General features: G+C 44.8%; 1 protein-coding gene across 1 annotated transcript; it reads right to left on the minus strand.

Annotated features, from left to right (window-relative positions):
* Positions 1-3,811: 3,811 nt before the first annotated feature.
* Positions 3,812-21,644, minus strand: LOC106550326 (E3 ubiquitin-protein ligase MARCHF5). The gene is made up of 6 exons (XM_014068221.2): positions 21,479-21,644; positions 13,011-13,213; positions 12,109-12,239; positions 7,897-8,080; positions 6,561-6,730; positions 3,812-4,378 (listed from the first exon to the last, which is right to left on the minus strand). Exons 1-6 carry the CDS (start codon positions 21,517-21,519, stop codon positions 4,208-4,210), a joined length of 900 nt encoding a protein of 299 aa, XP_013923696.2. The 5' UTR covers positions 21,520-21,644; the 3' UTR covers positions 3,812-4,207.
* Positions 21,645-22,489: the final 845 nt, after the last annotated feature.

Below are 22,489 nucleotides of genomic sequence, written 5' to 3' on the forward strand. Positions count from 1 at the left end.
TCTTGTCCCCCCTCCTATTTAACATCTACATGAAGCCGCTGGGTGAGATCATTCGTCGGTACAGGATTAAAGACCATCAGTATGCGGACGATACCCAGTTGTATCTGTCCGCCCTGTGCCAACTCAGTGAAGCGGTGGAAGTAATGTGCCAGTGCCTGGAAGCTGTCAGGGTCTGGATGGGAATGAACTAGCTGGCGCTCAACCCTGACAAGACTGAGTGGCTTTGGATGCTGCTCCCCAAAGATAGTCCAGATATTCCACCTTTAAACTTGGGGGGTGAAATCTTACACCCCTCAGAGAAGGCCCGCAACTTGGGTGTTCTCCTGGATCTGCAGCTGACACTAGAACACCATTTGTCAGCTGTGACCAGGGGAGCTTTTGCCCAGGTTCGCCTGGTGCACCAGTTGCGGCCCTATCTTGACCGAGAGGCACTCCAAATGGTCACTCATGCCCTCGTCACCTCAAGACTCGACTACTGTAATGTGCTCTACATGGGGCTGCCTTTGAAAAGTGTTCGGAGACTACAATTGGTCCAGAATGCAGCCGCGCGAGCGATACTGGGTGTACCTAGATACACCCATGTTACACCTATCCTCCGTGAGCTGCACTGGCTCCCTATTGTTCTCCGAATACGCTTCAAGGTGCTGGTTATCACCTTTAAAGCCCTACATGGCCTAGGACCTGGATATCTCCGTGACCGCCTCCTGCAACATACCTCCCAGCGCCCAATAAGATCGCACAGGGTGGGCCTTCTCTGGGTGCTGTTGACTACACAATGTCGTCTGGCGGCTCCTCGGGGGAGAGCCTTCTCTGTAGCTGCCCCGGCCCTATGGAACGATCTACCCCCTGAGATCCGGACCCTCCCTACTCTCTTGGCCTTCCGAAAGTCTGTTAAGACCTGGCTGTTCCGGCAGGACTGGGGCTGCTGATCTCTGATTGAGCTTCAGCCCCATTAACATCGAGTGTATGTTGTGTCCTTTTTTAACTCGCTCTGTTTTGTATTTTTAACTTTTTTAGTATTCTGTTTTTTAAACTGTTTTTATGTAAGCCACCCGGAGTCCTTCGGGATTGGGCGGCATACAAATCTATTCAAATTCAAATTCAAATTCAAATTGTGGAAGAGCTTTTCTCCAGGTCAGAGAGTAGGACAAGGACGTTGGGAGCACAGTTGGTGCCAATAAAGGGACTCATACCGGTTCTCTGGCTGTGTTGCCTTTGTGCCACGACCTGGGTCATCACACATCCCCAAGCCAAAGACAGGGGCATTCAGCAGGAAGGAGGTCGAAATAATCAAAATGGTGGCAATTGAAGACCCACCCCTTCTAATACAACATAGAGCACAAATCCATGTTTACCATATCATGGTTTGATGAAGGAGCAGTAAGGGGAAGGGATCACATATCTAAGGTGAAGTGGTGCAGCGGCCCAGAGTTGGAGCTCTCGCCTCACAATCGGGAGGCTGTGAGTTTGATCCTAGGTAGAGGCAGATATTTCTCTCTCTGGGCACGATGAGAATATATCTGCTGAACAAAACTCCATATTGGTGATAGGAAGGACATCTAGCCCTTAAAACACTCTGCTCTGGGCTCACTGAGAATGTATCTGCTGAGCAAGACTCCACATTGGTGACAGGAAGGGCATCCGGCCATTAAAACACTCTGCTAGCTCCATTCAGTTGCTCAAACTCCACCCCGCAAGGGTTTATGGGGGTCGTTCAAGGAAGATGATCGGCTTTTAAAAGTCCCGGCGGTGTTAATTTTAGAAGCAGGCAGGCGCGATGCCCTGTGGCAATCAGAGGTTTGAAGCAAACTCTTTGGGGGAGCAACCGTGAAAATCCAGCTCCTGAATGCTGAGCAACTAACATCATTAAATGGGTAAGTACACAGTCTCAAGAGAAGATTTGTCAGATTTAATTTTAGGACTGTGTGTGTGGCGTCTGCTATTTTTCTGTGTGTGTGTGTGTGTGAGTGAGTGAGAGAGGGAGGGAGGGAGGGAGGGAGAGAATCAGAAAAGGAATAGGTCACCTTTTCCCACTTAATGAGAACAAACAGTAAGTTTCCACCTGAGCACCAATATTAGCAGGGGAAAGTAGAACTTGTTTTGCCTTTCCTGCTGTTTCCTTAGCTGCCTTTCAAAAGCAACTTGGGTTTTTTAATTCCCCCCTCCTTCCTTCACTTGCCAAGGGTGTAGTAGCCAATTCACCGGGGACAATTTGATGATGGAGAACTTCCAGGTACTTCCTCTCGATTTCCATCATAAAAAAATAGAATAGTAGGGCTAAAGGGACAAAGGAGGTCTTCTACTCCAGGAGTCCCCAACCTTTCGGACTTCAGGGGCCACTAAATTCGTAATTTTAAATCCCGTGGACTACTAATATGGTCTGCCTAATGACTGGCTGGGTGGGCGTGGCTAGGTGGTCATATGACTGGGTGGGCATGGCCAACTCGGTGTCACTCACATCGAGGGGCGCCTTGCCAGCCTCTACTCGCCTCTCCCATTGGAATGAGGCCCTCCGGCTCTTCACCACCAGCAGCTCTTCCCTCTAGCCTTCGCCTAAAGCCCTGCACCAGGAGGCCGAAGCAGACCCCGGTTCGGAAGCTCAACTGCCGTTGCCTTGAAAGAAAAATTCCGCCGGGGAATAACCTGGCATAAAACATTATAAAAATAACATTTTCCGCAAAATAAACTTGCGGTAGATCTGGCAAGCTTCAAACCTGGTCACCATTTTTGGTTGGGAACTGGAGAGAATCCCTTGATATTCTTTAAGATGCCAGTGCCATCTAGTGGTTGAAAAGAAGTAACAGAAAAACAGAGATGGAAGGGGACCTTGGAGGTCTTCTATCTCTAGTCTCACTCCGTTATTGTTGGTTTTTTTTCATTTGTATATTTGGTTTTTTGTTTTTTTTTTGTAAGCCACCCACAGCCACTGAGAGTGAGTGGGCGGCTGTATAAATTCTCTCTATAAAATAAGAAGGCAAGCAGGAAAGCAGCCTGCAGAGCTGGCAGCAGAGTTGGACAGCGAGGAGATTGGGGAGGAAGATGGGCCAGTCCTGGAGTCGGGGGAAGGCTCGGATGAGGGCTCTGCGTCGGAGGCAGAGAGGGGGCCAGGGCCATCTAGGAGTAATGTGCTGCCTCCGGAGCCTCCAGAGTTGGACAGCAGCGAGGCAGAGGAACAGGTTCCCCCTATTCCCAGTGTGCACATGCGCAGAACTGCTAGAAGGCAAGAACAGTTACGACAGAAGGGACGACTCGAGAGTAAGGCTTGAAGATGATTGGCCCCTCCCATAGGACATAAAGGAGGAGCAAAAGCACATGAGCCTTTGCAGGAAGCAACTTGGTTCATGCTGATCAGTTTACCTTCTGAAGCTCCGTTCGGACTCTTTGCTCCATGTGGCCTTGCCAAGCTAATTGCCCATTAAGTGTCTTTGGCAGCGTTTCAAGGAAAATAAAGGTGGGTGCTTATCAGCCTTATCTCGAAAGACTTTGGCAGCCTACTGTAGGACTCTTTACGACTATTTTGGACTCATTACGGACTGCGAACGAACATAATTCACAGCCTTTGAAATAAAAAAAGGGTTTGGGGGACTAAGCGTGTGCTTTTTTCTGAAGCAGGAAGCCTAGGTCACAACAGGAGCACGGGATTTAACAGTCCCGTTTCACATTGCAATGCATGCAAAAAAACAACAACCCTGTGTTTGCGTAGTTATTATGGCCACCATTTTTACTCCCACGGACCCACCCCCTTCCCCTACCAAACATGAACATATTATAACCCAGCATCGTTCTTCAACAAGAAAAACCGTACCAGGAATTCCGCCTAGACGGAAGGAGCAGCTGATGACTGCTTTATTGAAATTATGATTTATGAACAGAGATCGTGGGACAGATTCTAGGTGGGATTCAGACTGGAGTGAAGACAGAAGATGGCACAGAGCGAGTGAGAAGCAGCTGATCAGAACACATACACAAACAAATGGAACCTGCTTGGAAATGAGCATTGTTTACTGGTAAGGGAAGACTGCAGATATTTGGGTCACCCAACTTCAGGTCAACCTCTCCCCACAACACAAAGCAGCCACATCTGGGTTGCCCAAAAGGCACTTGCTTCAAAAGGGACACTGGGTGAGCTACAATCTCTTTTAGAGGAGAATTCGGTTATTCTGGAATAGGGGGATGAAGGGATCTGCAGAAGCCATGACTGTACTTTCTAGCTGAGCCCCACTTCGCTGCTGCTGTCTTCCTCAGGCTGAGCCAAGTCCTTTTCCACCTCCTCTTTCTCCACAAAGTTAAGGATGCGCCGGTTGGCTTGGATTAAGTACTGCTGTTGGCGGAAATAAACTTTCAATGCCCCCTTGATGGCCACGAATGCAATGCCACCCTACCGAGAGAGAAGGGAAAAGAATAGAATAAACTTTATTGCCACTTTGAATGTAAACTAACTGGCATACATTAAAAAATTCATTGCATACCGCTCTCAAAGGGTTAAAGGTAAAGGTTCCCCTGGCACATATGTGCTAGTCGTTCCCGACTCTAGGGGGCGGTGCTCATCTCCGTTTCAAAGTCGAAGAGCCAGCGCTGTCTGAAGACATCTCCATGGTCATGTGACCGGCATGACTCAACGCTGAAGGCACACGGAACACTGTTCCTTTCCCACCAAAGGTGGTCCCTATTTTTCTACTTGCATTTTTTACATGCTTTTGAACTGCTAGGTTGGCAGAAGCTGGGACAAGTAATGGGAGCTCACTCCGTTATGCGGCGCTAGGGATTCGAACTGCTGAACTGCCGACTTTGTGATCGACAAGCTCAGCGTCTTAGTCACTGAGCCACCGTATCCCATCCTCAAAGGGTTACCACCTCCAATTTTACACTACATTAACATGACAAGATAAATAAATAAATAAATAAATAAATAATGTATATACCCACATATATTATATGACACATAGAAACATGTCTGGTTTGGATGTATACATGTTTATGGCGAGAAAAATGAATCTTGTGAATTTGAGCTCTAAGCACATAGCGCTCATAAGCAGCGTCCTGAATAAAGGGAAGGGAGCTTCCTATAATCTTCTCGGTTGTCCTCACTATTATCTGTAGGGACTTTCTATCTGATGCACTAGATAGACACTAGAAGAGAAGGGAAGCAAATTAAATAACAGAGTGGATTATCCTTCATTTGAGTGCTCGCCAAGATGGCGGTCTTCAACCTTTACAATCCCAGCTGACTAAATTTAAAGCAATCAGATCAAGACTGCAAGAATAACGGGAACACTCTAAAGCAGGTGTCCCTGATTCTGGTCTGCAGACTAGTATCGATCCGCAGCTTGTTAGGAACCAGCCATACAAGTCAAGATCACATGAAGTGTTAATGGTAAGGCCACACTTGGAATGCTGCATTCAGTTTTTGTTGCCAGATGTAAAAAAGATGTGGAGACTCTAGAAAGAGGACAGAGAAGAGCAACCAAAGTAATGAGGGGACTGGAGGCTAAAACATCTGAAGAACAGTTGCAGGAACTGGCTATGTCTAGTTTAATGAAAAGAAGAAGTAGGGGAGACACGATAGCAATCTTCCAATATCTCAGAGGCTGCGACAAAGAAGAGGGAGTCAAATTATTCTCCAAGGCACCTGAGAGCAGGACAAGAAGCAATGGGTGGAAACTAATCAAGGAGAGAAGCAACTTAGAACTGAGGAGACATTTCCTGACAGTTAGAACAATTAATCAGTGGAACAACTTGCCTCCAGAGGTTGTGGATGCTCCAACACTGGATGTTTTTAAGAAGATGTTGGATAACCATTTGTCTAATTGGTGTAGGGTTTCCTGTCTAGGCAGGGGGTTGGACTAGAAGATCTCCAAGATCTCCAGCAGCCGAATCAGAGGAGGAGGAGGTGTGAGAGTCAGGGTCAGCATCAAGGCAACCTGAGAGCTCTGAGGGGGAAGAGAGAATGGAGCTTGCAGAGGGAGGGAGGGAGAGAGACAGAGGTGGAGCCTGGGCCATCCATCAGCCCTCAGATGGCACGTCAACAGCCCCCAAGTCTGGAGGTGGCTGATGAGGAAGAGGAGGAACATCTGGGTCCAGCGCCTGACATGCACATGCACATCCGCAGAAGGCAGAGGAGAGCAGTGGAAATCTATGGGCCGGTCCTTGGGGTGGAAGAGCCACCACTGCTATCGAAGCCCCACCCTAGGGAATAAAAGGCAAGGGGGGAGATGAATAGATGTGGCAGACAACTATTCATCTTCCGGACGGACAAGCCTGCGATTAGCCTGCGGTGAGCGAGACTTTTTTGTCCTGATTGCCCACATTCCCAATAAAGGAATATTTTGAGTTCACGTCGGAGGGTTTGTTGTGTTTGGGGAGATGGGCCAGAACAGTGTTTATGTGTGTTTATGAGAGACAGAGAGGGAGAGGGAGAGGAAGGGAGGGGAGAGAGAATTGCTCAGTAGGAAAAGACAGACATTCCTTATTGCATGCAGTTGTGATGAACTGGGACCAGTTCCCTGGAAGGCAAGGCAAGCATTGAATGCTGCCCATCATGGCTTCCTCTCCTGACTCACCAGGATAGTACGCTGGAGGTTGGAGTTGACTCTCCGAAATGTGACCCGGCCCACAAGGCTGGCAATAGTTGGGAACACCAGGGCCCCACACAAGGTGCGCGAGATGGAAAGGTGGTCGCTCTGGTAGCGTGACTCGGCCAGAGGTATCGATGGGATCGTACGGTTGGATCCTGAGGAGGAAAAAAAAAGCCAGGAGAAGAGATCACTCTAAAGAAGGGGTGTCAAATGTGATTTCATTGAGGGCTGCATCGGGTTCTGTTTGACCTGGGGGGTGGGGGCATCTGTGGTGGCCAAATGCTAAGGGAGGACTTCTCTCAGATTCTGCCTCCCTCTCATTATAACCTAGTTCCTTCCTTTCCTTCTTTTTCCTTCCCTCTTCCTTCGCCTTTCTTCTTCTTTCCTCTCTTTCCTTCTCTTTCCTTATGCACTCTGTTCCCAACTTCCCTTCTTCATCTGTCAGAAACGGGGTAGGGTTTCCTGCTTGAGCAGGACTTCTTCTAGTCCAAAGCGGATTGGAGAGTAAAACATATGAAGAACAGTTACAGGAACTGGGTATGGCTAGTCTAGTGAAGAGAAGGATCAGGGGAGACATGATAGCATTCCTCCAGTATTTGAGGGGCTGCCACAGAGAGGATGCGGTCAAGCTATTCTCCAAAGCACCTGAAGACCAGATAAGGAATAATGGATGGAAACTGACCAAGGAGAGATTCAACCTGGAAATAAGGAAGAATTTCCTGATAGAACAATCAACCCATGGAATAGAAGTTGCCTTCGGAAGTTGTGGGAGCTTCATCCCTGGAGGCTTTCACGGAGAGACTGGACTGCCATCTGTCAGAAATGGTGTAGGGTCTCCTGCTTTGGGGGGGGGGGTTGGACTAGATGACCTCCAAGGTCCCTTCCAACTCTGGTATTTTATATCCAATGGAACAGAAGTTGCCTTCAGAAGTTGTGACAGCTTCATCCCTGGAGGCTTTCAAGAAGAGCCTGGACTGCCATTTGTCAGAACTGGTGATGGGTCTCCTGCCTGGGTGTGGGTGGGTGGGGGGGTTGGACTAGATAACCTACAAGGTCCCTTCCAACTCTGTTAGTCTGAGCTGAAGTCCACACATCTTCAAGTTGGCGAGGTTGAGAAACACTGTTCTCATGAATCAAACTCGCCGCCAAGGAGGATTCTGCTGCCATCTTTGACACACTATTTTTTCTCTCTCTCACACACACAAACACTTCCAGATTTCTCTCAGCCTGCAAAAAATTCAGCTCCATCCCCCTCCACCCTCCCTGTCCTTATCCCCTCAAAGCAGGAGCCCAGGTCTCAAAAGGGGAACCACATACCAACCTGGAACCCAGGAATGCAGGACCTGGAGCTTGCTAGAGTATTTCCGCCACACCCGAAGGATGTAGTCTTCCCAACGGATCATCTTGCCCAGTACTAGCATGACCGGAATGGTGGGCAGCCCCATGAGCAGGAAGAGGGGGTCGGCTCGCTCCATCACATCCAGGCCCTTCTTATGGCCAACTACCTGTGGAGATCAAGAGGCAAGTGGGTGGGTGGAGGATTAGGAGTTGGACTAGCCTTGGGCTCCCAAAGGTGCTTTTTCCATTCCACAGGAAAAAATGGCAGACTGCAGGAACCAGGAGCACCACTCAGGTAACCCTGAGGACACAAATAAAACTCCAGATGGCCTCAACGATCCGCTAAAAGGATGCAAATGACAAGCTGTCTGCAAGGAGTATCAATCCTTCCATTCTCCACCACCCAGTCAGAGCTTCTTGGATGAGAAGCGAAATGTCTTCAAAAGAAAAAACAAGGAACTATTGACCCATTAGAAACTGCACCCAAATTGTTAGAAAGAATAGAGGAATATGGAGAAGTAGCAGGCTTGAAAATAAACAAAGATAAAACAAAGATCATGACAAAGAATATCCCAGCTACACAAAAGGTTCAGTTGTCAGAAATGTTGCAGATTCAAAACACAAATAAAATTAAATATTTGGGGATACATTTATCGCCTAGATGTAGCACTCTTAAAGAGGATAATTATACCAGATTAAAACGACAAATAGCAATCGATTTGGAGAAATGGGGAAACTTGCATTTATCAATGATGGGAAGAATTTCTACAATTAAAATGAACATTCTACCTAGAATTTTATATCTGTTTCAGACAATCCCAATTAGACTGGGTAAGGATTTTTTTCTAGACTTAAATAAAATAGTTTTGAAATTTATTTGGCAAGGGAAAAAAGCTAGAATAAAGCTTAAATTACTACAAGATGTTAGATCAAGAGGAGGTTTTGGTTTACCCGATTGGGAGCTATACTATCAGGCAGCAAACCTGATGTGGATTAAGGAGTGGATATCATTAAAAAACTCTAGATTATTGAACGTAGAAGGTCATGATTTGTTGTTGGGATGGCATGCCTTCTTATGGTATAAGGGAACTAAACCACATGGTTACTTTAGAAGACATTATATAAGGGAGGCACTGTTGTTAAATTGGGAAAAGATTAAAAAATTACATTATTTAAAAATTCCAGTCTGGACATCAACAATTGAAGCATTCTCGTATCCGATAATACATAAAAAGGAACAAACAGTTAGATATATAGAATTATTGAATGCAGAGGGTGAGCTCAAATCTAGTCAAGAGTTGAAGCAAGAAGGGATGGAAATGAACTGGTATTCATATGTACAGATACAATCTAGATATAATGAAGATAGAAAAACTAAAGGTCTATATAATAAAATGACTGAGCTAGATAAAATTCTAACAGGTACCGATGAAAAAGTAATTAAAAAACTATATGGATATTTATTGGAGTTTAAATTGCATGAAGAACAAGTTAAAGAAACTATGATTGCTTGGGGGAAAAATTTTAAGTATGGGATTGATTTAGAGAATTGGCAGAAATTGTGGTCTCAAAATTACAAAATGACAATGTCTACTGCATATAGAGAAAACTTGTATAAGATGTTTTATAGGTGGCATCTACCCCCGACCAGAATCGCAAGAATGTTTAAGAATAAATCAGAAAAGTGTTGGAAATGTCACCAGATACCTGGCTCATACTACCACATGTGGTGGACTTGCACTGAAGCCAAAAGATACTGGACTAAAATCCACATGTGGTTGGAGAAAATGATACATAAACAAATAGACTTTAAACCAGAGGTCTTTTTATTGGGAATTTTACCAGAAACCTACAACAAAGACTTAAAATATTTGATTGTAAATGTTGTAACAGCAGCCAGAATTGTATTTGCAAAAAACTGGAAAAATGAAACAATACCAAAAGAGGAAGAAATCATTCGAAAAATAATGGACTGTGCCGAAATGAGTAAATTGACATTTGAAATTAGAGAGCAAGAGGATGAACAATTTTATAAGATATGGGACCTGTTTTATCAATGGCTAAGGGAAAAAGAACAAAATTTTGGAAATGAAAAATGATATACTTATGCTTTAATTGGAAAAAGTAAATGATGATATAATTATGCTGTGAAATAATTCAACAATGATATAAGGAAGTACTAATATAAGGTCTGGTGATATAATGTATAAGGTTAAGAATTTATTATAATGATATTTCGCTGCTGATAAGGTAATTCTAGTAGGGGAACAAATGAAAACTGGTATATATAGGCAGCGATGCCTTGTTGAACAATGAAGGAATAAGATCTCTGTTTGAAGGTATGAAATGCAAGGTTAACAATGAATAGAAGTATATTCTCTGGGGGAAAACAATGCTAATGCTAACTGAATATATATGGTAGAAGGAAAATGAGACCTTTAGTTACATTAGAGGAAATATCTGAGATGGTAAACATTATTTGAAGATGTAGATGTTAAAACAACCGTAATCAAACGACATGCTGCATGTGATGATGGTTTTTTTTTTCTTTTTTTTTTTTTGTTTGTTTGTTTGTTTTTGTTTTTTGTTTTTTTTCCCCTTCCTTTTTGGACCTTTTTTGTCCTTTTTGGCCTTCCCCCCTCCCCCCATCCTTTTTTTTTTTCCCCTCTTTTCCCCTCCTCTTCTGGAACTTTTTTTTTCTTTTTTTTTGTCCTTTTTGCCCCCCCCTACCCTTTTTTTTTTTTCCTCTCTCCCTTGTTTTACTTTGTTGTTTCTTGTTTTCTAAACCCTAGCTTATTGTGGTGCTTATTAAATATACAATAGAGAGATACGGGATGTATAAACTTAGTAGGGATACACCTGTGATTAAACGACATATTGTATGTGAAGATGGGTTTTCCCTCCCCCCCCCTTTTTTTCTCTCCATCCTCTCCCTTCCCATTGTTGTCTATGTAACCAAAAAATAAAAATAATTTAAAAAAAACAAAAAAAAAAAACAAGGAAGTCCAGTTGACTTGGAGATGTGGCTAAGGTGTTATCTGACAGGTAAGGGGTGGAGCCTGGAGGGGTGTGGCAGACAGAGGCAAGATGTGTGATCTGTTGTGATCTGCAGGTAGCCTGCAGAGAGCTGGCAGCAGAGTAGGATAGTGAGAAGGTTAGAGAGGAACAAGGGCCAGTCCTGGAATCTGGGGAAGGCTTGGATGAGGGCTCTGCGTCGGAGGCAGAGAGGGGGCCAGGGCCATCTGGGAGTTATGTGCTGCCTCCAGAGCCTCTGGTGTCAGACAGCAGTGAGGCAGAGGAATAGGCTCCCTCTGTTCCCAGTGTGCTCATGCACAGAGCTGCCAGAAGGCAAGAACAGTTAAGACAGAAGGGAGAACTTGGGAGTAAGGCTTGGAGATGATTGGCCCCTCCAAGAAGACATAAAGGAGGAGCAAAGGCACGTGAGCCTTTGCAGGAAGCAACTTTGTCTGTTCTGGTCGGTTTATATTCTGAAGCTCTGTTCGGACTCTTTGCTCCGTGTGGCCTTGCAAAGCTAATTGGCAATTAGGTCTTTGGTAGCGTTTCAAGAGAGATAAAGGTGGAAGCTTATCAGCCTTATCCTGAAAGACTTTGGCAGACTTCTGTCGGACTCTTTACAAACTATTTGGGACTCATTACAGGCTATGAATAAACAATTCACAGCCGTTGAAACAAAAAGAGGGTTTGGGGGACTATGCGTGTGCTTTGTACTGTCTCAGGAAGCTTAGGTCAGAAGATGACCGGGGAGTGAAGCCACAAAGAATGTGGCATATACAGTGTATTTCTTCATTCCCCCAAACCTCATTTACCAGCATAAACTTCCTTGCAAAACTTAAAACGTGGTTTGTGGTTTAGCTTCAAGGCTCCAAATCGCCCCTTACCTTCCTCTGAATGTCCCTAGGGAGTGGGCGGCATACAAATACCATTAAAGTTTGAAAGTTAAAGTTTGAATGGGATCTTATCTGCATTATCAAGATCTCCACAAGGTATCCAGAAGATTAATGTGATGGAGAATACCAATTCTCCAACAGTTTTTTTTTTACCCTGCCATTTCATCAACTAATGCTCTGGCTTCCATCATGTTCTGCAGACCAACATAATGATTTTTGGGGGGGGGGTCTCTGCTGATGGGCTTTGATGGGAGGGCAGCCTCTCCTGTGGGCACGCCAAGTCTTACCTGCATCACAGTCACAGCTCCATAAGTCACTGCCGACCAGTAGAGTGTCCCAACCACAATGCCAGCAGCAGCAAAAGGGCTGACTTTGGATAAAATCCGGTCCACTTGCTGCAGGAAATAGACCACGGGTCCTGCAAAGAGATGACCAAGCATCAGAAGAAGTCCTTGTTGACCAGAGGCCAGTCTGTAGAACAGAAGTTGCCAACCTTTCTGGCTTTGTGAACCAGTGGAGCATGGGAGGGAGAGGAAATAGTTCCTTGTGAGCTTCATGTTGTGGCCCACCAGCGGCCAGCAGATCTGGCAGCAGAGTTGGACATGATGAGGATGGGGAGGAAGATGGGCCAGTCCTGGAGTCTGGGGAAGGCTCTGATGAGGGCTCTGTGTCTGAGGCAGAGATGGGGCCAGAGCCCTATGCCAGTTACCAGCTGAAGAACAGCTGGAGCCTGTTCCAGATGGACGTATTTGCTCTTTTTTATTCCCAGTGGGAGGGGCCATTCACCACCCACCAGTACCTTTACTGCTGAGTCGGCCCTTGTTCCTTAGCTGTTCCCTTCTCCTGGTAGCTCTGCGCATGCGCACACTGGGAACAGGCTCCAGCTGTTCTTCTGCCCCACTGATCTCCGACTCCGAAGGCAGCTGATAACAGGCATACGTCCCTGGCCCCATCTCTGCCTTCAACACAGAGCCCTCGTCAGAGCCTTCTCCAGACTCCAGGATTGGCCCAGGTTCCTCCCCAATCTCCTCACTGTCTGACTGCTGCCAGCTCCACTGGTCACTGGTGGGCCACAACAGGTTGGTTTTTATGACTCTTGGAGGAAATACAGTGTTTATTTAGCATTTGAATCCGCTGCAGCCAAATGGGTTCATTTATCCGGCGGTGGTTGGGCCAGCTCTGTACTCACCTACTTTGGGGAAGACAATGCAGTACTCAGTTCCACACTGGGGACAATTCACGCTGCCGATACTGTTCCCCTTTTGCTTCTCATCCAGCCATCGCTGGAGGCAGGCCTGGTGGATCCACTTGGTGGATCCTTTGCAACGACAAGGACAGACCCACTCTGCCGACCGGTCATCGCCTTCGGTGGCAAAACACACCCAGCAATGCCTGGGAGACAAAGAGAGAGAAAAGGAGAAGGGAAGCTTTGAAGGAATGCTGAGTGATTGTACCCTGAAGATCGCATTTAAGTTCGTTATACAAGGTGCAAAGCCAAATCAGAGGAGGAGGTTGGGAGTCAGTGCAAATCAAGGCAACCTGAGAGCTCTGAGGGGGAAGAGGGAATGGAACTGGGAGAGAGAGAGAGAGAGAGAGAGAGAGAGAGAGAGAGAGAGAGAGAGAGGGAGAGAGAGGGGGAGAGAGGGAGAGAGAGAGAAAGAGAGAGAGAGAGAGAGAGAGAGAGAGAGAAATGGAGGCTGGGCTTAAGTTTTCTTCTATTTTTTCTTTTATTCTCTGTAATTTATGGTCTAAAATTTTCCTCTTTCATTACTGTGGGTGTTCTTCTAACCCATTTAAAAACTGCACTCTTTTTTCTAACTTGAAATACAAAAAAGATACAAAAAGAAATAAGGAAATTTGCAACAATAACACTGCTACTCGGAGGCTGGAAGGTTTGTGTATTGGAAATGGAACACTTTTTTTTTCTTCACTGATTGTTTTGGCTTGGCACTACAAAATCTCACTGCTTGGTTATAGAGAGTGATACAGATGTCCCTTTGAAGTATATCTCTAAATAGAGAAAAGTGAAAACAAAACGTTTTTGTGAATCTATGCTTAATTTTATTAACCTTCCAAGCTAGAGCAGCTATGTTTGTTAGCTGGATATAATAGCACAATTTCAAAAGCAAACAGAAATTTTAAGCTTGCAAAATATATTTTCAGAAATACAGAAATTATCAAATACATATGAGAGGATAGAGAAGAAGCTGGAAGACTTAGAGCATATAAGAGCAAAATATGATGAAGAAGTTGAGGATGTCTATCAAATGGAAAATGTGGTAGTTAAAATCCAAAAAATTGAAGTGGAAAATGAATATAAAGAGATTAAATTTGCTGATATTTATGGTGATTGGTTTGTCTCTGAAAATGGAAAGAGTAGAATACTGAAAGAGGAATTAAATGGAGGGGAAATTTATCCCAGAGGGCAAGATACAGAAGAAGAAAAAACCAAAGAATCTATTGATTTAAAGAGAGAAATTTTATTAGCAATAACATTGATAACACTACTGACAATCAAAGATAAGTTGACTAAGGAAACAGAAGAAGGGCATCAAGACTACAAGAGAGATCTTATTAGCCAGGAGTTTCTAAGAGAAGTCCATACAAAGTTGATCAAGGAGATGATTAGTGGACTGGCACCACAAACGGCAGAAGATATGAGACTGTTTTGCTATTGGAAAGATACAGATTGATAAATGGAAGAATATAATTTAAAACTAGTTAAACGTAGTGAAATTTATTGACAATAGATACATTTTAAATAAATAATTGATAATGTTATTAATGTATACAATGTGTAATGTTATGATAAGTATAATTGGATATGAATATTGAATGGTACCCATGTAAGGAAGATTAGAAATCCCTTTCGATTATATATAAAGGTTAATAAAAAAGGAACCAAGTTAGATACAGTTAAAATTTTGATTATTAGGGAGAAAATGTTATGATACAGGATATAGTCAAATAAAGGAGGGATAAGAATAACAACATATATATAGATATGGGTATAACATAAGGAAACAGGATGTAAATTTTAAACAGTGATTTGGAAAGCAGGATTAGAAATCTTTGTTATTAAATATTATGGATGTTTAGCTAGAATAGAACTTAGTGTTACTGGAGGATTTTAGAAATAGTAATTGAAAGACCAGTATGTGGTTATGTATTAAATCTTGGTATATTTTACGATGAAGGACGCTTAAAAAATTATAGTCAAATGAAAATGGATATATGATGATGGTGACATGTACAAATATTTGAGTTAAAATGCTTGAGTTAATATGAATTATGTTTGCAGACTGTGGAAGAGATGCACTAAAGCCTTTTTGTAACAAACTGATACACTTTCTACAGCATGTAAAGAAGGATGTTGTATTTGTTTTAAATTAAAAATAAAAAAAATATTTAAAAAAACTATACTAGTAAAAGGCTTGTTGTTTTTTTTTAACCTGTTCTGGTTAACTTTTGGCACCTGAGAACTCTTGCTTCCAGAAAAAAAAATCCCTCAATTGCCAAATGCCTGGCAGGGAAATTGACAGCTACAGCTTGAAGGGTCTTGTTAAAACAGAGTGGGACTTCAGGTACAGACCATTGTTGGTCAGTGCCCAATTTGGTCGTGACCAGAAGCAAGACAAAATGCACATGTGCGCACACACAAAAAGTGGTACAGCAGGGGAAATTGCCGCGGCTGTGTTTATTCGGCACCCGAGGATGTGTTTGTGAAGTCAGTAAAACATTTAGTGGATTTTTTAGTCGGCACCCAAATTGTTCGTGGTCCGAGCCGTTCAGTATGTGAGGTCCCACTGTATGCACAATCCTTGATCTGTAAACATTTTTGGCTTTTCAATAATATGTTATACTGCCAAAATGAGGCAGAGACTGGGCAAAAATCATGTACCATATTTTTCAGAGTATAAGACGCACCTTTCCCCCCCCCAGAGGGTGAAAATTTGGGTGTGTCTTATACACTGAAAGTAGCCCCACCCACCCACCATTCCCCACCCTTTGGCCTCTGCCTCCCAGCAATTTACCTCTTTGCAGCAAAGGGGGGGGGGCTTGCAGAGGCATCAATAAGCTATAGCAATCCCTGCAGCCTGTAACAGCTGATGATAGGGAGAAATTGAAAGTGAAACTTGCTGTTTGCTCCAAGTGTCAAATTGCTGGGAGGCAGATTTTTTTTCTTGTGCTAATCAGGCTGTTTGCTGCAAGGAGGTAAGTCAACAATTATAAATGCCTATAGAATGTTCAAATGATTAGATTTATTTATTAAAGACTGCTTTATTATTGTTCTAGACAGTAAAAAAAAAGCTTTTTAAAATAAATGCTTGATCTGAAGAGGCCCAGTGCTATTGTTTAAAAAGTAAATAGCAGAGAATAACTATACTTCCAAAAAGCACATCAATTTTAACAGCATCTGTACAAGTATAGTCTGAAATATAACACTACGAACAGTGTATATTGTCTGTATTGTTTGTTGTAAGGAGGCAAATTGCTGAGAGACAGAGGCAGATATTTTTTCCCTTGTTTTCCTCCCCAAAATCTAGGTGCGTCTTATACTTCGGAGCGTCTTATACTCCCAAAAATATGGGTAGATACCAAATCATACAAATGATCTGGTACCATCATCATCAGAAATATGAGCATGGATGAGGTTACCAGTTTGAGTAATGAAATGTCTGCAAGAAAACAACCAAGTACAGAGAGCACCAAGGACACCTTATTTCAAGCCCAAACTATTCTCCCTTTATTGGTACATAGTCCAAAGTAGATCAACAGACTGGGCATGGAGCGGTGCCAAATCTAAACAACCAACTGGTCCGAGATCAACGTACAAAGAATGGGATCTGCCTTCCTGAATCTGCTTCTGAAGTGAAGCCGGTTTCCCGTATTAATGAAAAGTTGCAAAGCATCCCAAACAAACCCATTATAATAATGATAATAATCTACATGAACTCTAGGGCTGAAAAATGTTGATATCAAAGCTAGTCTCACAAGTTTGGAACCACGCCTTAGGCACGGGGGTGTGAACTTGAAACGAGATACACCCAACATATCCCGGTTTTGCCACACATAGTCTCATGATTTTGAGCTCTATCTCAGCCGTTTTTTGCATTAGTAGGTTTTATTAAGAGTCCAGAGGCGAAGGCAGGAGGCTAGAAACCAGGAGGCTGTGAGTTCTGGTCCCACCATAGGCATGAAAGCCAGCTGAGTGACTTTGGGCTTGTCATTCTCTCTCAGCCCAATCCACCTCACAGGGTTGTTATTGTGGGAAAAAGAGAAGGTAGGATTACTAAGCATCTTCACCGCCTTCAGTTGACCAATGTATGTCATAATATGTACACCAATAAATGTGATGTAATCAATATATATAAAAGTAAAGTACCACTGACTCATGAAATCTCCAGAACCATAAAGCCTACAAGCTTGAAATTCTTGGCTTCTAGGTGCTCGCTAAGAAAGGATTTTTCGAAATGACCAACAGATAATTAGTGTTTCTTATACACTAATTAACACGTTCTGATGCTAAGGAGTTCTACTCCCCCTCCCCACCTGAAAAGAACTCTGTTCCAACTGTCAGTTGCCTCACATTCTGTTACCTCAGTTCAAACTGGCAGATATTCCACTCCTTCACTCAGGAGCCGTCTGGGGCTCCTTGCAGTACTAAACGTTGGTACCTCACCAAGATGTCTACGCCATCCACCTATGGAACTGCTTCCGGACTCAAGGCGGCAGGAGCAATATTCCCTTACGTGTTTCAATCAAAGACCACTATTGAGCCAACAGATTGTGAACTGAATTCCTCCTGCATAGCCCTATCACGTAGTTTGGTTGTGAAGCACAGGTTGTGTGTGTGCGTGTGTGTGTGTATGTGTATAGATATATGTATGTGTCTTAGTGGTTAACACATCTGCCTAATATGTAATGCAGCCCAGGTTCGAATCCCAGTAAGGGTATGGCTAGCTGATGAGAGCTAAATAGCTTGAAATAGATCTATACTAGTCTCCCTTTATTTATTTATCAGCACAAATCTAACACACACAGACACACATATATATAGTCAGTCAACTGAAGGCTGTGACTGTGAAGATGGAGACGGCCTTGAAAACTGCAAACGTGACATTTGAATTGGGAACTTCGTGTTTCAACATTATGCTCTCTCAGCTGAAATCCCAAGAACCGTGGGAATTGACAGCCAGAAATTCTCAGCATGAAAATGTCAGTTATACGTCAATAACCAAGAGTTATCCAGCTTCGCAGGGAAAAATTTTTTTTTACTAGTATTTCTCAACATCAGCCATTTTAAAGATGTATGGACTTCAACTCCCAGAATTTCCCTGCCAGCAATGCTGGGAGTTGAAGTCCATACATCTTAAAATGGCTGAGAAACATTAGGGGAAGTATGATTTAAAAAAAAAAAAACATGATGGGAATTAAAACTTCATGTGCCTTCATGCTGGCAGAGGAAAGGATATGATTTACTGGCTTTTTTTCTACTGTGTATAAGAATCTTTTATCTAGCTGTTTCGTGGATTGGGAAGTTTTCAATCAAGCATGTGTCCTGATTTAACGGAGTTGCAGAATTGAAAGGCAAGGAAATGCTTTCTTGTTAATAATTTACTAACTTCTTTTACCATGCACGTAAGAAGAAATCCTCACTATTAAAGGAAAATAATTGAAGAAAGCGAAACCTTATAATCCTAGAAAAGAAAACAGAAAGAGAACACTTCCATAATATTTTCAGTAAGTCTAAGATGACTCTTTCATTTTAAAGATAAATCATGTGGAAGGAGTGGGGAAAGCTAAATTTGTGTGAAATAGCCACCTATGATAATTATATGAACCTTCATTTGCTGTATCTTTTTTGAGGTCCATTCAACTATAAACTAATCATACAAGCCTGGATTTAGGTTGCACACTAGGTTAAAACATAGCTTGCTATATTGCCACTCAAGTGCTGGGTTTGCATATCAGGTTGCACATTACTACATGTCAAAACTAGCAGTAAAGTTTTCACAACATTTATCTTCGGGCTGGTGTTTTTGGCTTAAAGCGTGGTCGGAGATGCCGTCTTTCTTGGTGGGGGTGTGTGGAGTGCTGGCGTTGTTTCAGTAAGTGGATTGATTGGCTGTGTGGCTGTATCATGATTGGTAGATTGGTGCTGATTGGTGCTGGCTGTGTGTCCATTGTTGTTTTGTGTTGTAACGGCCTGGGTGGTGGATGGGGCTCGTTTGTATACCAGGGCTGGTTTCCAGACAAACGAGCCCCACCTACCACCCAGGCTGTTACAACACAAAACAATGGACACACAGCTAGCACCAATCAGCACCAATCTACCAATCATGATGCAGCCACACAGCCAATCAATCCACTTACTGAAACAACGCCAGCACTCCACACATCCCCACCAAGATTTATAGAAAGACGGCATCTCCGACCACGCTTTAAGCCCAAAACACCAATCTATGGATGGCGAGTGTGACCTCGTCAAAATGTTGCCAAGACAATCTCAATCTTACATGGGAAAAGACCCGAATACAACAAGACCAGCATACCTACACCCGTGAAAATCTACAAACACACAAAAACACACACACACACACACACACACACACACACACACATATACACACCAACCATGCAATGGTTAGTTTCTGTAGCTCGGTATGATACACAATCCAAAACTCTTTGGTTAATTCGTGGTGCAGTACACTGCATGAACCAGAAAACGGAGGAATTCAATAACCAGCTTAAATGGCTGGAGCGATTCTCCGTCATCCAGGTCAGGGTTGTCTCAAAGGTGCTTTTTCAGGAGGCAACTGGACTTCCTTGCTTTTTCTTTTGAAGATGTTTCGCTTCCCATCCAAGAAGCTTCTTCAGCTCTGACAGGATGGTGGGGAAATGGAAGGATTTATATTCCCTGCAGACAGAGCTGGTCATTTGCATCCTTTTAGAGGGTCATTGAAGCACTTGGAGGTTTATCTGTGTCCTCAGGGTCACCTGAGTGGTGCAAATGGTTCCTGTAGTCTGCAGTTTTTCCTCTGGAAATCTATTCCTCCTCCCACACCATTCAAAGGGTGTTTATCCCAAGTTGTATGGTTAAAAGTCGGTAGAGATTCTCAGTCATCTACTTCGTGGTTGTCCCAAAGGTGCTTTTTCAGGAGGCAACTGGACTTCCACGACCCTCTAAAAGGATGCAAATGACCAGCTGTCTGCAAGGAATATCAATTCTTCCATGCCCCACCATCCAGTCAGAACTGAAGAGAAGCGAAAAATCTTCAAAGAAAAAAACAAGAAAGTCCAGTTGCCTCCTGAAGATGGATTGTTTATATAAGAACAAAATGTAAAAAAATATTTAAAAAGAAATAAAAATGATAGAAATAATAATAATAATAAAATAATAATAAACATAATAAAATAATACCACCACCCCATCCACCCCCATCCTAGTGACAACATATATCCATACAAGCCACTGAATGGGCTCCATCCCACTCTGGTTCTCTAAAAAGGCTCCCCAACATCTGGCCAAGAAAAACCCGCAGGGACCAATTCCACTGTGTTCCCACGTGCATCTATATTACAACACCCACGGTGGAAGGCTGACTCCAAGGCACGTGCACCCCACATTATGTAAGGCAGACATGTGGCTCCCAAACCGGTCCGCAACCCCATTTGCAGGGCAAAGGGGCGACCTCCTGGTCCCCTCCAAGGGCTCGCCTTTTGGGGAGGGGGCGGAGGCAGCATAGGTGTCCATCAGCCTCTGAGACCTCCCTACGGCCATGCAAGGTTGAGCAGCCTTGGGGGAAAGATGTATGTCCCAGGCCAGAGGAGGCTCCGCTTTGGCTGGAGATGATGGGGAAGGGGGTTCCCTTTGGCTGGGGATGATGGGGAAGGCGGGGTTCCCTTTGGCTGGGGATGATGGGCAAGAGGTCCTCTTTGGCTGGGGTGATGGGCAAGAGCTCCTTTTTGGCTGAGGATGATGGGCAAGGAGTCCCCTTTGGCTGGGGATGATAAGGAAGGGGGTCCCCTTTGGCTGGGGATGATAGGGAAGGGAGAGTCCCCTTTGGCTGGGAATAATGGGCAAGAGGTCTTCTTTGGCTGGGGATGATGGGTAAGGAGTTCCCTTTGGATGGGGATGATAGGGAAGGGGGGGTCCCCTTTGGATGGGGATGATGGGGACGAGAACATATTCATCCAAGCCATTGAATGGGCTCCATTCCAGTCTGGCTCTCCAAAAACGAAAAGAAAAAAAACCGCAGGGACCGGCTCCACGCCGTTCCCAAGGCGCGCGCACCCCACCTTAGGTAGGGTAGATAGGTGGCCCTCAAATCGGTCCGGAGCCCCGTTTTCAGGGCCAAAGGGCGGCCTCCTGGTCCCCTCCAAGGGCTCGCCTTTTGGGGAGGGAAGGGTAGCATAGGCGCCCATCAGCCTCTCCAAACCTCCGACCTCCACGGAGCCGGTTGGATTGCGCCAAGGTCGAGCAGCCTTTGGGGAAAGACGGCCGGCTGGAAAGGCGCGTGTCACGGGCCGTGGGGAGGCTCCCCTTTGGCTGGGGATGATGGGAAAGGGGGGGGTCCCCTTTGGCTGGGGATGATGGGCAAGGCTCAGAATCCGGGTCAAATACCCCTCGCCAGTGCCCGGCCGGAGACGCACCTCTCGGAAGCCTCTTGGAGTGTTGCCGCCGCCGCCGCCATGGCCGGGAAAGAGAAGCCCCAGCGCGGCTGGGCCGGCTCAGCGTCCCCCGCAGGGCATCGAAAGAGCCGCCGAAGAGCGCGCAAAGCCCGGATGAGCTCGGCCAGGCCGCCTCGCCTTGCGCAACCCGCGCGCTCTCGCCGGCGTCACCCCGGCCTCGCCGGCTTCCGGGCCCGCCTAAGAGACGCGGCAGCCGCCGTTGGGTCGGCTCAGGGCTTCTGCAAGCGGCCGCTGGAGAGTGGCTCTGAATAGTCCAGGTGTGGGAAGGGGGCAGGGAGGGCGCACAAGCCTAAAACCCCCAGCGTCCTGGGCAAAGGTGGGACTCCATCTTCCATCATCCTCTCCGCTCCTGCTGTGGGGTGGGGATGATGAGGATTGGAGTTGGACTGCATCTTCCATCAGGCCAGTATTTGAGGGTTAGGGTTTTGAGTTCAGAGAATTAAGAGATGAACAAAGTTGGAAGGAACCTTGTAGGTCACCCGCTCCCCATCCCAAGCAGGAGACCCCATACCATTTGAGCAACTAAAGGCATATCAATCCTTCCATTCCCCGCCCCCATCCAATCAGAGCTAATGAAGCTTCTTGGATGAGAAACGAAATGTCTTCAAAAAACAAAACAAAACACGAAAGGCCAGTTGCTTCCTGAAAAAGCACGTTTGGGACGACCACAACTTAGATGACTGAGATTCTTCATAGACATCATGGATGGAGGAATCCATGAGCTTCATGCAGAAATCCAAGGGGTTTGCAAGACAAGCTTGATCATCCAAGTAATGCAACCAGTGAACCCAAAGGGCTTAAGCCCACCTGCCTTCATTAGGGACTCACAACTCACCTGCTGGTTGGGAGTGATGGGAAAGGATGTTGGGGAAGTAATCTTGGGCCTTTGCCACGATTCCTTTCAGTTTCATTGCCTTATTAGGTATTTTCATTAGCATTCCTAACCTAGAAATAAGGAGAAAATGTCTGACA

The sequence above is a fragment of the Thamnophis sirtalis genome, unplaced genomic scaffold, assembly GCF_051295495.1.
Source record: "Thamnophis sirtalis isolate CommonGarterSnake01/CBP01778 unplaced genomic scaffold, rThaSir2_p1.2 scaffold_2, whole genome shotgun sequence".
In the NCBI taxonomy this organism is placed as follows: domain Eukaryota; kingdom Metazoa; phylum Chordata; class Lepidosauria; order Squamata; family Natricidae; genus Thamnophis; species Thamnophis sirtalis.